At 37.5% G+C, this 14,417-nt stretch overlaps 2 protein-coding genes across 2 annotated transcripts; one reads left to right on the top strand and one right to left on the bottom strand.

The window, feature by feature from the left end:
• Positions 1-5,293: 5,293 nt before the first annotated feature.
• LOC113306111 lies at positions 5,294-6,453 on the bottom strand. Its single transcript, XM_026555088.1, has 2 exons — positions 5,988-6,453; positions 5,294-5,925 (listed from the first exon to the last, which is right to left on the bottom strand). Exons 1-2 carry the CDS (start codon positions 6,451-6,453, stop codon positions 5,294-5,296), a joined length of 1,098 nt encoding a protein of 365 aa, XP_026410873.1.
• Positions 6,454-8,102: 1,649 nt separating this feature from the next.
• LOC113303233 (zinc finger CCCH domain-containing protein 32-like) lies at positions 8,103-11,891 on the top strand. The gene is made up of 3 exons (XM_026552254.1): positions 8,103-8,582; positions 9,234-9,344; positions 9,585-11,891. The coding sequence occupies exons 1-3, from the start codon at positions 8,466-8,468 to the stop codon at positions 11,541-11,543; spliced, it is 2,187 nt and encodes a 728-aa protein (XP_026408039.1). The 5' UTR covers positions 8,103-8,465; the 3' UTR covers positions 11,544-11,891.
• The last annotated feature ends 2,526 nt before the right edge of the window (positions 11,892-14,417 follow it).

Raw genomic sequence — 14,417 nt, 5'->3', positions numbered from 1 at the left:
TTGTTGGCGTGCCTTACTTGATGTTTGTACTTGTAACATCTTGATAGTTCATGACCCTTCTGAGAACAAAACGAGCACGTCAAACTTGGATAGTATTCAGGCATCTGTGGTGTGAAAGCAACCAGACACGTAGTAGATCATGAAACATTACAACCAGAGTTTCCAAAGGATGGGTCAATTGATTCTTCCAGCTTGATTGGATTCTCTTCTTAACCGAAACCATCAAGGTTGATATACGTATTGCTACAATTATCAAAATTAATGTTTTCATATAGAAGACTAACACTTGATTTCCTATTTTCATCAGAATCATAGATCTCAGACATCTCATCAAGTGTTACAGCAAGACCTTTGTTCCCAGTGTATTTTCTACGATTTGGGAACTCGTTTGAAAAATAACCAAAACCTTTACACTTAAAGCACTGTGGCATATCCTCTTCATCATCCTCGTCATCATCCCTATTTTTAGGAGGGACACGATTGTGAGGTTTATCTGACGACCTAGATTTGTCTCTTGAAAACCGTTTACTTCTCTTCAATAGAAGATCCCTAAACTATCTTGTGATAAAGGAGACTGATTTATCAAGATCTTCATCCGAAAAATCACCCTCAGAGTGATCATCCTCAGAGACATAAACACTTTTACTTTTATCAAGTAACTTAGTGTTCTTCTGTGCTTTAAAGGCAACATCCTTTCCGATTTTGGATGTATGCTCATGATCAAAGATCTTTAGCTTTCCAACCAATGTATTTATGGAAATATTATCAAGGTTATTTCCCTCAACGATGGCATGCTTCTTAGACTTGTATCTAGATGGCAGCGATCTAAGAATTTTCATCATAATGCCCTTTTCAGGAATAATCTTACCCAATGCAAAAGATGCATTAACAATTTCAGACACTTTGTGATTAAACTCATCAAATGTATCTTCATCTGCCATACGAAGGTTCTCCCAATCAGAATTAAGGTTTTGAATCCTATCTTCCTTTTCACTGGAGTTACCTTCAAATACGGTTTCTAAGATATCCCAAGCATCTTTAGACCTAGTGCAACTTGACACATGGTGCTGAATTTTTGGGTAATGGCATGTATGATGGCGTTCAAACCGTCGGAGTTTTGCTTTGCAGCAAGTATCTCGGTAGGATTATATTCACCAATATTCTTGGGAACGTTTACATCTCCAACTGCCACAATGGGAGCATCATAGCCATTAACAACATATACCCACGATTGAAAACTACGCGCTTGAAGAAAAACTCGCATAGAAATTTTCCACCATAAGTAATTAGAGCCAACGAAGACTGGTGCTACGTTAATAGAGATAGCACCTCTGTCCATAGAGTCATATCGCTACAAACACAGACTTTTGAGGTCTTGAACGTGTTCGCCTGCTCTGATACCAATTGAAAAAGCTGGGGTCTAACAACACCACCCAATATTTCGCTTAGCAATCTGTATGGACTAACTCCGAAATACTTTCTAGAGAATCAACTAGAGAGTCATACTCAATCTAGGTAAAAGTATCTCAAGGAGTTAATACCTCTCTCTTGTTTTGATTTACTCGAGCTAATAGAAATCAGCGAGTCTTTAATCAAATACAAGGAATAACTTGGATGGTACCAAAGACCAATATCCAAGGATCAATTAATGACAATCAACAACCAAAGGTTGAATTACTCTAATTGATGATCTAAAGCACAACTTGTATTATTTCAATTATAAAGATAAAACAATATAATGCGGAAACTGAAATAACACGGACACCAGAAATTTTGTTAACGAGGAAACCGCAAATGCAGAAAAACCCCGGGATCTAGTCCAGATTGAACACATATTGTATCAAGCCGCTACAGACACTAGCCTACTCAAAGCTAACTTCGGAATGGACTGTAGTTGAACCCAAATCAGTCTCTCACTGATCCAAGGTACAGTTGTACTCCCTACGCCTCTGATCCCAGCAGGATACTTCGCACTTGATTCCCTTAGATAATCTCACCCACAACTAAGAGTTGCTACGACCCAAAATTGCAGGCTTTGACAATAAATCTGTCTCACACAGACAAGTCTATCAAAGGATCAATCTGTCTCCCACAGAAAAACCTTAAAGTTTTTGTTTCGTCTTTTGATAATAATCAAGTTGAACAGGAACCAAATGACTGGTCTTATATTCCCGGAGAACAGCCTAGATAAATCAATCACCTCACAACAATCTTAATCGTATGGTAGCGAAACAAGATGTTGCGGAATCACAAACAATGAGACGAAGATGTTTGTGACTACTTTTTATATCTTTCCTATCGGAGATATTAATCTCAAGCCAATCAATCTGATTGTACTCATACGATTAAGATGCAAGATCAGATCACACAACTACGATAAAAGTAGTATCGGTCTGGCTTCACAATCCCAACGAAGTCTTTAAGTCGTTAACCTGGTTTTAGAAGAAGAAAACCAAAGGTTAAAGGAGAAACGACTCTATCATGCAAACTAGTATCAAAAGTGAGGTGTGGGGATTAGTTTTGCAGAGTTGCTAGATCTCCCCTTATATAGTCTTTCAAATCAGGGTTTCGCCTTGGTCACAAAGCAAACAATATCCACCGTTAGATGAAAACCCGATTTAGATTCAAGCTAATATTTCTCAGCCGTTAGATCGAAAACTTAGCTTGTTATACACAAATGAAGTGTACGCTTCTAGGTTTGTTAACCGTACCCAAATGTGTACATTGTTGGTTCAACAATAGTTAACCAAAAGGTTAGCCATATGAGCATTTCATACCAACCATATTCTTCTTCACCATAACTAGTTCAAGTGACTCAAATGAACTAGTTAGAGAGTTGTTCAATTGCAAGGAAATCTTTGTACTACACAAGACACAATTGAATCAAAGATGATTTGATTCACTTGAATCGGTTCATGAACTTTACATCCACGGTTTGCAATTTGCATTCCTTAATCTTTATAAGTTTAAGTTCAGAAATCATCTTCAGATATATATCCTTCTTAAGTTCGCACACTAGGTTCGCGTACTTAAGCAACCGGGCAGAGTTTACAAACTCCAGTAGAAAATCTCGGCAAAGACTTTCCGTCGGTTCGCGGACTGGTACTCACGTAACAAGTTTTTCAACTCCAACAGAATTTCTCGGGATGAGAAGTTCGGCAGTTTGCAGACTGAGCTCGCGGACTTGGCAACAAGCCATTCTTCCGGTTTCTCTTGATCAACAAAGTTCGCAAACTTTGGTTCAAGGAATATGACTTATGCACATATGTGTTTCCACAACAATACTTATGTCCATCATTGGTTATGTAATCTAAACTCTCATTCCAACCATTGAAACATTCTTAGAGGACGTTATATAGTTGTTACACCATTTATCGTTAAAGCAATTTCCAAAGTGATTGAAACATATCATGACTTTCGTCACTAGGTAAAGATAAACATGATCGAAGTGAAACGCTTACCAACACATATTTCGAGATATAGATAGGAGAGGTATACTCGGATCGAAATACCAAATGTGTATAATCTAAGTCTATATATAGCATACGACTTTTTGTCTCAAGAAGTAGGAGATAGAGTAGATAGACTTTTATGTGACAGATAAGTTCAAGTCTTCATATACCTTTTTGTCGAGAAGTTCCACCGGTTCCTTGAGTAGTTCTTCTTCTTGTATGATGAATCGCCATGAAGTCCTTGAGATCAACTACACTTTATATCCTAGTCCGAGACTTAGGTATAATAGACTAGAAATCAAGACTTATAGTTTTGATTACTAACATTGACAAACATGCTTGAGATAACAACGCATGCGAGTTCGACCGAGCAATGCTCTAACACTTTTAACACCTAAGAGTTTAATCATGATGCACACACATAAGTGTTTTACTGATGAGTGAAGTCTTAGAAGTGTTTAAGAGAGTTTTGCAATGCTAAACATATTTAAAAAGAGGGTATTTTGTTTTTTCTTCCCTCTAAAGATCGCTAATTTGCATTACCTCCCCTAAAAAAATTAATTAATGATACCTCTTGTCGTTACTTTTTCCATCTAATTCCAGTTAGTTGACTAAGAAATAGTGCACGTGTGGCAAGGATAAAAATATTTTTCAACAAACTACCTAATATACCCCTGTGCTCATACTTGCAATTTCTAACGAAGAAGATGAGGGTAGTTTGGAAAATTCACCAAAGTATTTTTATATTTGTCACGCATGTACCATTGGTGAGTCAGCTAGGTGGAATTGGATGGAATAGTAACGAGGGAAGATATCGCTAGTTAAAATTTTATAGGGGAGGTAATGCAAATTAACGATCTTTATAGGGGAGAAAACACAAAGTACCCAATTTTTAAATATGTTTAGCATTGCTATGAGTCTATTAAACACTTCTAAGACTTCATTGATCAGTAAAACACTTATCGAGTCAACTCACCACGTGAAGAACATCCAATATTTGTGAATGAGGACAAAGTGTGTACGCTGAAGTATGGAATCAACTCACCCATGTGCATGCTTCAATCGAGAAATATGATAAGAGAAAGAAACAAGACACATGTGAAAGCAAGATGAAGATGTACGATAAAGATTAAAGGGAGCGTTGGGAGCATTTAATGTTGTGTCAGAGTAACCAGCCATGAGAAGACCAAGTAGCTAGATAATGAGTGAAGCATGAATAGGCCTTCTCGGGTTGGCTAAGCAGTATATATAATCGGGATCTAACCCGATATCAACGCGGAAAGTGTTACTCGATAAATGTGAAGCCTGAGACCTTATCTTGTGCTATACATAGAGGTTAATTGTGTATGTTTTAGACATGCTAAAGGAATAACTAAATATCTTGTGTAAAAGAGTGACAATAAGCATACATGAAGATAAAAAAAGAGTGACAATAAGCATACAGGAAGATAAAAATCCATGTGGTCAATCTTCTACCTTCACCAAAAGAAACACTTCATTTCGAGTAACCAAATAAACATTATTACTACAAATCCGTAGATGTAATTTTTATTAACAACCGAACCACGTAAAATCCTTGTGTATTCATTCTTATTTACTTTACTTTATTCATATCCAACATGTATTTTAACTTATACTCATTTTATCTTAAATTTCATATCGAATAGTTAGATTCACATCTTATGAGCTATAAGAATTTATGCAATTACGCTATGATATTAGCACTAAAACTTATCATCTCTCGCAAGGGGAAATATGGAAGAAAAACATGAGGGTATGTAGCAGCTTTGTTTGTTTGTTTTTTTTTTGCTAAGATAAAAGATTCCATTTCAGAAAAGAGATTACAGATCTAGGAGAAAGTCAGGTTTTTCACCTGTCCATTCACCCGTTACATTATTTCTCCTACAATGTTTTGCTGCTTTATCAGCTATGGAGATAAAAATTCTATTAACGTAATCAACTCTTGAGAAAGGAAAATTATTTAAAATAAAACGACAATCGTCTAAAATAGTTTGATTAAACCAGCATAATTGATGGTTATTATTCTTAAAGTAATTAATTGCACTCTTTGCATCACTGCGAATACAGAATGTGGTTATGCCTTTGTTCTCCTTCCATTTGATTCCTTCTATTAAGGCAATGCATTCTGCTTCTTCTGCTGATCTAGCTACTCCTTTGATGATCTTGCATCCTTCAAAAGACCCTGTCAAATCAGTTAATACAGGACCAGAGCCTTCTTCATTAGTATCATACTCATAGCTAGCATCACCATATAAAATACGACAATGCTCAGGCAGGCCACTGTTATCTGGTGATTGTATAGGTACAACAGATCTGTCTAGCGGAACAATTGGTGCTGGCATACAAGCATCTGTATCTGCTAAGAGTTTCAAAGCATGATTGGCAATGCTCAATGGTGTCACAGTTTGATTTTGAAAGGTCTTGAAACACCTATCCCTCCATATGCACCATGCTGTGACAAATATTGGTTGTTTGATAGCAATACCATGACTACTTTTCAACCATCAATCAAACCAAGTCCTAATACTTGTGTCTGTAAGATCCCCTGAAGTTGCATAGTGACCAAAGAGAGTTTTTCCCAAACAGTTTTTGCATAATCACAGTGAAGAAAAAGATGTTCAGCCGATTCATCAGAATTAGTATCACATAAGCAACAAGTATCTACTTGGTTTCTGTATTGTGAGAGTCTGACTCCAGTAGGTAAGGCATTTTCTATACACTTCCATAGGAAGAGATGTATCTTATGAAGAGTGGGGAAGCTCCATAGAGCTTTGTAGGTAGGTTGACTGGGATGGGGATTATGTAAATAGTTTATCTCGCCATAGAGAGCTTTATAACAAGTTTTCACGGAAAATTCACCATTCTTAGTATGTAACCATACTAATCTGTCATCCCCTGTGAAGGGAATTCTAATGTTGGCTATCTTCTGGGCATTTTCCAAAGTGAAAAAACTATTAATAAGCTCTATATTCCAAGTCATAGTATGAGGGTCTATGAAATCAGACACAAGCATATTAGGATTAGGGTAACAATGATAAAGAGGAGAGGATGCTCAGGAATCCAATTGTCAGTAAAAGCATGAATACTAGACCCGTTCTTGACTTCCCAAATAGAATTTTTCCTAATGATGTCCAGACCAACATCAATACCTTTCCATAACCAAGAAGAATCTAGAGGTTTTCTAGCATGCAAGGGATGACAATTCTTGAAATATTTACATTTTAAGATTTTAACCCACAACTCAGTTGGGGAGTGACTAAGGGCCCAAACTAATTTGGCTAACATCGCCCTATGAAAGATTTTTAAGTCTTTAAAGCCAAGGCCCCCTTGGAGTTTGTGAGAACAAACATCTCTCCAGTTTTTAATGTAAATACCACCTGGGTTATTCTTTCCCCACCAGAAATCTCTTTGGTATTGTTCCATTTTTTGAGTTATGGTGTCTGGAATGAGAAAGGTACTCATATGGTAAACTGGAGAAGATTTCAAGACATTCTGCACCATTATGGATCTACCAGCTTGAGAAAACTGCTTTCCTCTCTATTGCGCAGTTCGTTTACCAAAATGATCAAGTAAATGGCTAAAAGATTCAATTTTATTTCTATCAATGAATAAAAAAATGCCTAGATATTTCTCTTTTAGATGGATTTTCTTAATTTCCAAAGCATTAATAAGCGATATAGCAAGATCAGGATGTACACTCTTACTGAAAAAACTATGGTTTTTAACACCCTAAACTAGGGGTTTGAGCCTCACTGATCCGATCCAGTGTCACACATTCAGATAGCCATCCCGATTCTTAAACAAATGTGCAGAGGATCCACAAGGCCCCAACTACATCTGTAATGGCACTGATGTAGATATGGACTATACAACCCCGCTGACAGCCCAGATTGTTATAAATTCTGAATGATTCACAATCTCAGTCGGTCAAGACCAATGTAGTCAATATCGGCCGTATCGGCCGATATATCGGGGATATTTCGGATATCGGCCCAGAACGATACGATAAGAAGGATATCGGGGATACGATATTCGCCCGATAATATCGGCCGTATCGGTCGAATATCGACCGTTTCGGTCAAATATCGGCCGTATCGGTCGATACGAAATTTTCCTACATTTCCTGATATGAGACGGTATTGGTCGTTTTCTATAAAGTTTAAGGGTAATTTTGGCGAAGAAAGTCTTCCAGGTGGTAGTAGAGGTGCATGTAGCTCTCGAAGCAAGTCTACTAAAGTTACTCTTTTGTTTTTTTGATAAAATTGATGTTATCTATTATATCTTATCCGAAAATGTGTGGAGAAATGTTTAATATAAAATTATAGTCTCTAAATCTAGAACCGATATTTCAACGATAATATCCCCGATATAAAATCGTACCAGTGTATCGTTCCCGGCCGAGATGAACCGATATCCGATATTAACTACATTGGTCAAGACTCAAGTACCTCTACAAGAAATTGTTAGTGCTTCTAAAAGTTAAACGCACGTATTAATCCTAGATATGACAGATACCTATAACTGGTATTAGTCAGAGATACACCCAAAAATTCATGTTTAGTTATAAATTTCCACATAAGGAAAGAAATAAAAGAGACTCAGAAAGTGAACCTCTGTTATAAACTCGTCGAACTCGTAGATTTCACTTGCCGGATATCTCGAAGACATATATACATGATCAGAGAAGCTTAACACCAACGCTTTCCGAGAAGTTTAGAACTCTGTTTCACCCTATCTCACTCATCACGTGACTTTAATGCTGAGTTCTCTCTCACTCATCACGTGTCTTTCATCTGTGTACTTCTCTCTCTATCAAGCATTCAAGCTATAGATCGGATCTCTCTTTCTCTTCCTTTACTTTTTCCTTCTTCTTCTTCATCATCTCTCTCTTTCATTCCTTGGCCCTAAAAGTCACCTCCTTTTATTAGTCTCTCTTTCTCTGTAATTTCATACTTCTATTTTCTTCCTCCCTTGAGATTTTGCAGAGAAGACATGAATTCGGGGACTCAAGAATCGAGCAATCCCCAGACAACAACAGCAGAAGATGAGACTTCTAAACGAAACACTGATTGTGTTTATTTCCTTGCATCTCCTTTGACTTGCAAAAAGGTAACTCCTTTTTTTTTCTTTTTTGTTTATCACTCTGTTTTCTATGTTTATGTTTATAATTAGGTTTTTTCTTTACTTGTTTCGGGTGTTTATTTAAATTTCCAATCTTGTTTTTGACAAAGTTGGGTTCTTTTTGGGGTTTAGGGTTCACATATTATGGTAACCTAATAGAGTAATAGGAAAAATTTAGGGTTTTCTTCTTTGAGCTGTTCGTGAAAGTTGTAACCCATTACAATTGATAAAGGGTTTCGCTTTTCAAATGATTAGAGTTGAAATTGGATCAATTTAATTTGTTATACCGGTTTTAGAAATAGTTAGATCTTAGTGATTAGGGATAAAAATATCCCTCTTTGATGGTTTTTAGTTTAATCAATTTAAGTTGTTTTGTCCTTTTGCTTGCAAATTGACTAATGAATAATATAGATAAGGATGGAATTCTGTCAATTTGAAAGCTGAAATGGCATGATAACGTATGGCGGAGTAGAATTACTACTTTTGTTGGAACAACAAGATTTAGACTTTACTTGTAAAAATACCTTCACATTAGGCACCGAATTTTTGATTTCTGCCCTAACATAACTAAAATTAGTTATGAAATTATTACTTATTACAATATAAGTCTCACTGATCTTTTTTTTTATCTTCTTACAGGGAAGTGAATGTGAGTTTCGCCACAGCGAAGAAGCTAGAATGAACCCTCGAGATTGTTGGTATTGGATGAATAGCAATTGCTTGAATCCCAAGTGTCCTTTCCGACATCCAGTGAGTTTCTTATATTATCTTGAATTTAAGGCTCAGTTAGATGAGCGGTTTCTATCAATTATATCTAAACTAATATGGTAGTAGGAAAGTCGGATTAAGGGTTTTGTCATCATATTTATTGCTGCTCTTGTTGTTTTTGGAGAAGAGTTCTAATTTATTCCTTCTATTACTGTAATTTATTACCTCTTATGTTTGTCGTATTATGTGTTTTTCTCCTAATATGTGTTGTTGCATTTTCAGCCACTCGATGGCCTGCTTGGAACTGCGGCGACAACTTCGACGAGATCATCTATGCCTCCTTCATTGGCTGCAGCGCCAATGCAGATTCCCACAGCCTACAATCTTGTTACTAATGTGGGGAAACAAATGATGAACCCACACACACAAGCGACCCCCTGTTATTACTTCCAAAAGGGACATTGCTTAAAGGGTGACAGATGTGCATTCTTGCATGAAGTGTTTGTTGATAATTCCACCCTTCAGCCGCCTGCAACAAAGGTCACTAACTCTGTTTCTGAGCCTCAGATTCCTAAAAGAGTTGGTGCAGGTCTTCAAAGGTGTAGTACGCAACAACAGAAGATCCAGCAAGGAAACTTTGTAAAGCCAGTGGAACTAAAACCTGTAGCGAAACCATCAGAAAACAATGATTTTGCACAAATAAAGTACGGAACAGATGTTAAGAGGTCTGTGCCACAGGTAGTGAACTCGTTCCGCGAAGAGCTTCCGAGGTACAAACCACCGAATAGTCGTACAGTTACCAGTGCAGACCCAGTTAGCAGGACTCATCGTTCTCGACAAGCTTATCCAATGGATTATCCGACCTTCCAGAATGGCAAAGAACCTGATGAGTTCTTGTCAGAATCGTCTCCTGGTTTTGATGTACTTGTAGATGACGAGCTGAGAGATTTTGACTACTACCGCAATGAGGATGATTTTGGGAGAATGGCGAGCCATGATGGAAGACGTGTAAGCTCTGTGAATGAACTTGATCACAGACGATCCTCTGATTACAGTTCTGTGAGTAAATTTGACCAAGAAACATACAACGGTTCTCGCGGGTTTGATCCATATGGACGGGTGCAGGATCAGTTTCATCAGGAAAAGCGACGACCTTCATCAGAGAGAGTTACTGAGAGGCCAGTTTTGCTTGAAAGGAGGGGGTCTTCAAGAGCTCGGAGCCCGAATCAGATTGATAGATCAGATTTGCGTTATCGTCTGGCAAAACAGAGGAAGGTTGATGGGTCGAGGTCGGCTGTTAGTCCTGATCACCGTGGTGAGTTTTACAAGAGAGATGACCGTGAGCGTGATTGTGACCGTAGTTTTGGGGATGAGAGGTCTCGTGATCATTCTCGTCGGAACCCACGTGAGAGCTCCGTGATAAGCAACCGATTGCAAGGTAGAATACAAATCCCTGGTAGATCTCCACCAGACAATCGCTATAATGATTCTCATCAAGAGAGGGAAATGCACAGGGAAAGACATCGGGGTAGATTGTCACCACCTAGCCGGTTGCCAACCTCGTCCATCCCGGGAAGGCTTCAAGACAGAATAAAGGAAACAACGCATGACAGTTTCACTGCAGATGATAGAAGTTTCAGGACTCCACCAGTCAGAAGGGACGAGGCAGATAACGGCACTTTAAATTTTGCTGGTCCAAAAAGGCTAGCAGAGCTAAAAGGACCAAAGGTTTCTGATGAGAATCATTGGAAAAACAAAGAGACCAGAAAGCTTGTGAGTTATCATGAAGCAGATGGGGCGCTTTCTTTTGATGGTCCAAAGCCTTTGGATGTGATTCTTAAAAGGAAACGAGAAGAAGGAAATTCGGGTTCTGGAGATGACCCTGTTTCTGCTAACGAAGAGGAATGTCGGAGTAGGAGGGGTATGCCGTCTAGAGAAGAAGAAGAAGGTCTGATCTCTGCAGAAGGTGATGATGCTGCAGCTCATGAAGCCCACTCCTCTGAACCAAAAGGAGTTGAGCTACAAGATGTGGAGCACGAGATGGTTAATGACAAATTGGACGACCAAGAATTTGAATCTTACGATCAGAGAGATGGGGAATCTGATTACGAACCAGTTGATGGTGGTGTGGATTTCAAGACAGAAGAAGATGATATCAATGCTGAAGCAGAAGCAGAAGAGGATTTCTCTGATGATGATGGGGATGATTTTGCAAAGAGAATTGGTGTAATGTTTTCTTGAGGAGAGAGATTTAGATCATATTGACTGCTTCCTTACTGCTGTATGATGATTTGGGTACCAATGGTCTCACTTGTAGGGGCTGCTGCTTCAATCTCAAGATTAGTACAAGACAGCTCTAAAAAGAGCAATGTATTAGATATATTTGGTTTTCTAAGTATTAGTGAGGAGACCTTTTTTCTTTTCTTTTCGTTTTCTGCTTCTTTGTTATGTATCAGTAGTGAAAGAAGAAGTCCTTTTCACTGTATTTAGACATTGAGTGATAATCTCTTTCTGGGCAATGCTCATAAATATTTAAGCAGTTCAATGCTGAAAATTTTGTTTATTTATGCTATAAAGCATTTCCTTCCAGTGGTTGCTCAATTCAATTGTTTTTTCCTATAATTAGCTTGTCTACTACAGTTTGTCATAAAAGCAAATCACAGAAGAAGTGGTGCAACCAAAAGAAAAAAAAAACGCAAATCATAGAAGTCGGTGCAACCAAAAAAGAAAAACCAACAGCCCTTGTTCTTGCCCCTGTTATGATCGGAGTGTTATAATGACTTCAATTATAGGGAGGGGTTTTGGAGCAAGGAAGGGAGTGGAAAGACACCAGAAAGTCAGTTGCTTAGTCACTGAGGACAGTAATGGTAAGTGAAGATGGGGAAAAATAGAGAGTCAAAGTTGGAGAACTGACACAAGTGTTTGGATAGCTCTCTCCTCAAGTTACAGGGCATCTCTGTGTTTCACCCGTCATGAGCTTCTCTCAAATTCGGCTCATCAATAGTTTAATCAGCGGTTTGTTAGGGCAATTTCTATGGCAATAAATAATATAAAAATTTGTTGTGCCGCGTGGATGTACAAACTGCATTCTTCCTTATGGGAAACAAAACAATATGAATAAATCTGATATTTTAAGGTTCCACTCGTGATGTTATTAACATAAACTAATAAGAGTTGGGTTCCACTCATGATTTTATTTATATAAACTAATTAGAGTTTGGTCCCACAGATTATTTAACTAATAAAATAAATAATAAAAAATAAATCCTAATTATAACCAGGTTTTTGAGAGAGAATATGTGACGGGCGTTCTTCCTTCCAACTCCAGCGATCTTCCTTCTAACTCCAGCGATCTTCCTTCCAACTCTGCGTCTGTGGCACGATCGTCCGACCTATCATCAAGCTCGTTCTGGGTGATCAGACTCAATGTTCAAACCAACAAATTTGTTGATTTGAACATCCAATTGGGTTATTTGGTTTTTGGTACTCAGATTTTGACCAATATTGGTTTTGGTCTAACATTTATCCAGCCTTTGCATTTAGTCTAAAGACCAACATTGACCCGCGTTGACTCAATTAAGTCTTGACTTTTAATTAATAATTGTTAAATTAATTAATTAAATAACCAAGTTTTCTATTATACCCTTTATCTAAAACTATGTTTAGACCCTGAATCCATTTGGAAAACCCTCTTGTGCAGCAGCTTCTTGCCCCTTCGAAAGACCTTCATGATAGCCAATCTACGAACTCACAAGAAATGACAACGTGCTTTGATTTTTCAAACAGATATCTCTTTGCAGGGATACTCATCATCATTCATCACAGTGATCACACTACTGGTCATCAATATCGCTGCCATTATCCATCATCATTTATTGGCATATAGCAACAATTATTAATCTTTTTACAGCAATTATCTCTTTTGAAATCAAAAGACAGAAATTCCAAAATATTTCTCTACGATCCAGAATCGAAAATCATAAAATTGGGGCGAGGAAGATTTTGGACAAATTTACCTCGACTAATCCTTCGGTTATACGGTGATGATTCGAGGGTTTTCCCATGAAACTGAATGAAGTATGAGTTTGGGTTTTCATTTGATTTTCTTTACAATGTTGATGATGATTAATCAGTGGTGTAACTGTTGGTGATTGGGGTTTTGGATATAAGGAAGATGTGAATTGAGGATAAGTTAGGTATCTGTAAATTTAAGTGAACCAGAGCAACATTTGCGGCTAGTAGACGCAGAATGAAATTTGTGATTTAAATTGACATTGAAGTGTTATTTTACAGAATTGTTGAAACAGAGTGAAGAGGAAGACAATGGAGGCTCAAGTGAAGAATACAGAATTAGGGTTAAAGGATATTTGATTTCTTTCATCAGGACCGTAGGCTAAATGGTTGTATTAAAGCCCGTTGGATCCTAGACACATCTCAAGGGTAGGCTTGTAACTTAATATATTTTATCATACAAAATGAATTAAATTTCGGCAACAACAGTCAACATTGGTCTTTAGAACAACCGCAAAGGCTGGACAAATGTTAAACCAAAGCCAGTTTTTGGTCAAAATCTGAATACCAAAAACCAAATAACCCCATCCAATTTTCATGTTTGTTCATACCATAATGGGAGCAAAATGAACAAATTCCAAATTTGTTCATTCCATAGGAACTGCTCTTAACCCCTATTTTTCAATTACTTAGCAAGATTTATAAAACCCAATCCTCCAAGTTTTCCATATTTTCAAAAAACATCAAAGAGACCTTAACAAAACATTTTTTTTTATATCCAGTCCAGTTCAAGCAAAAGATCAGACACTTAATTCAATTCCGACTGCAAAAAAGATACCCAAAAATTAACATACGCGGAACAACTTACCAAAGCACTAAAATTTCAGATTAGACAAACACAAAGCCAAGTTATATTTGCACCATAACCATCAGAAATATTATCATTACACACACATTTCCGGCCGACCATCACCAGCAATATCCAAATCATCTTTTTGTTGCTCATCCTTCTAAACAAACCCTCTTCAAAAAAAACATTAACAAACCATATACAACTTCAAAAGATGGCGGAAAATGAAAGACCAATTACCTCTCTCAACCTAA

Source organism: Papaver somniferum, chromosome 8, assembly GCF_003573695.1.
Source record: "Papaver somniferum cultivar HN1 chromosome 8, ASM357369v1, whole genome shotgun sequence".
NCBI lineage: Eukaryota > Viridiplantae > Streptophyta > Magnoliopsida > Ranunculales > Papaveraceae > Papaver > Papaver somniferum.
The sequence above is the reverse complement of the archived record's forward strand: the minus strand, read 5'-3'. Positions and strand labels throughout refer to the sequence as shown.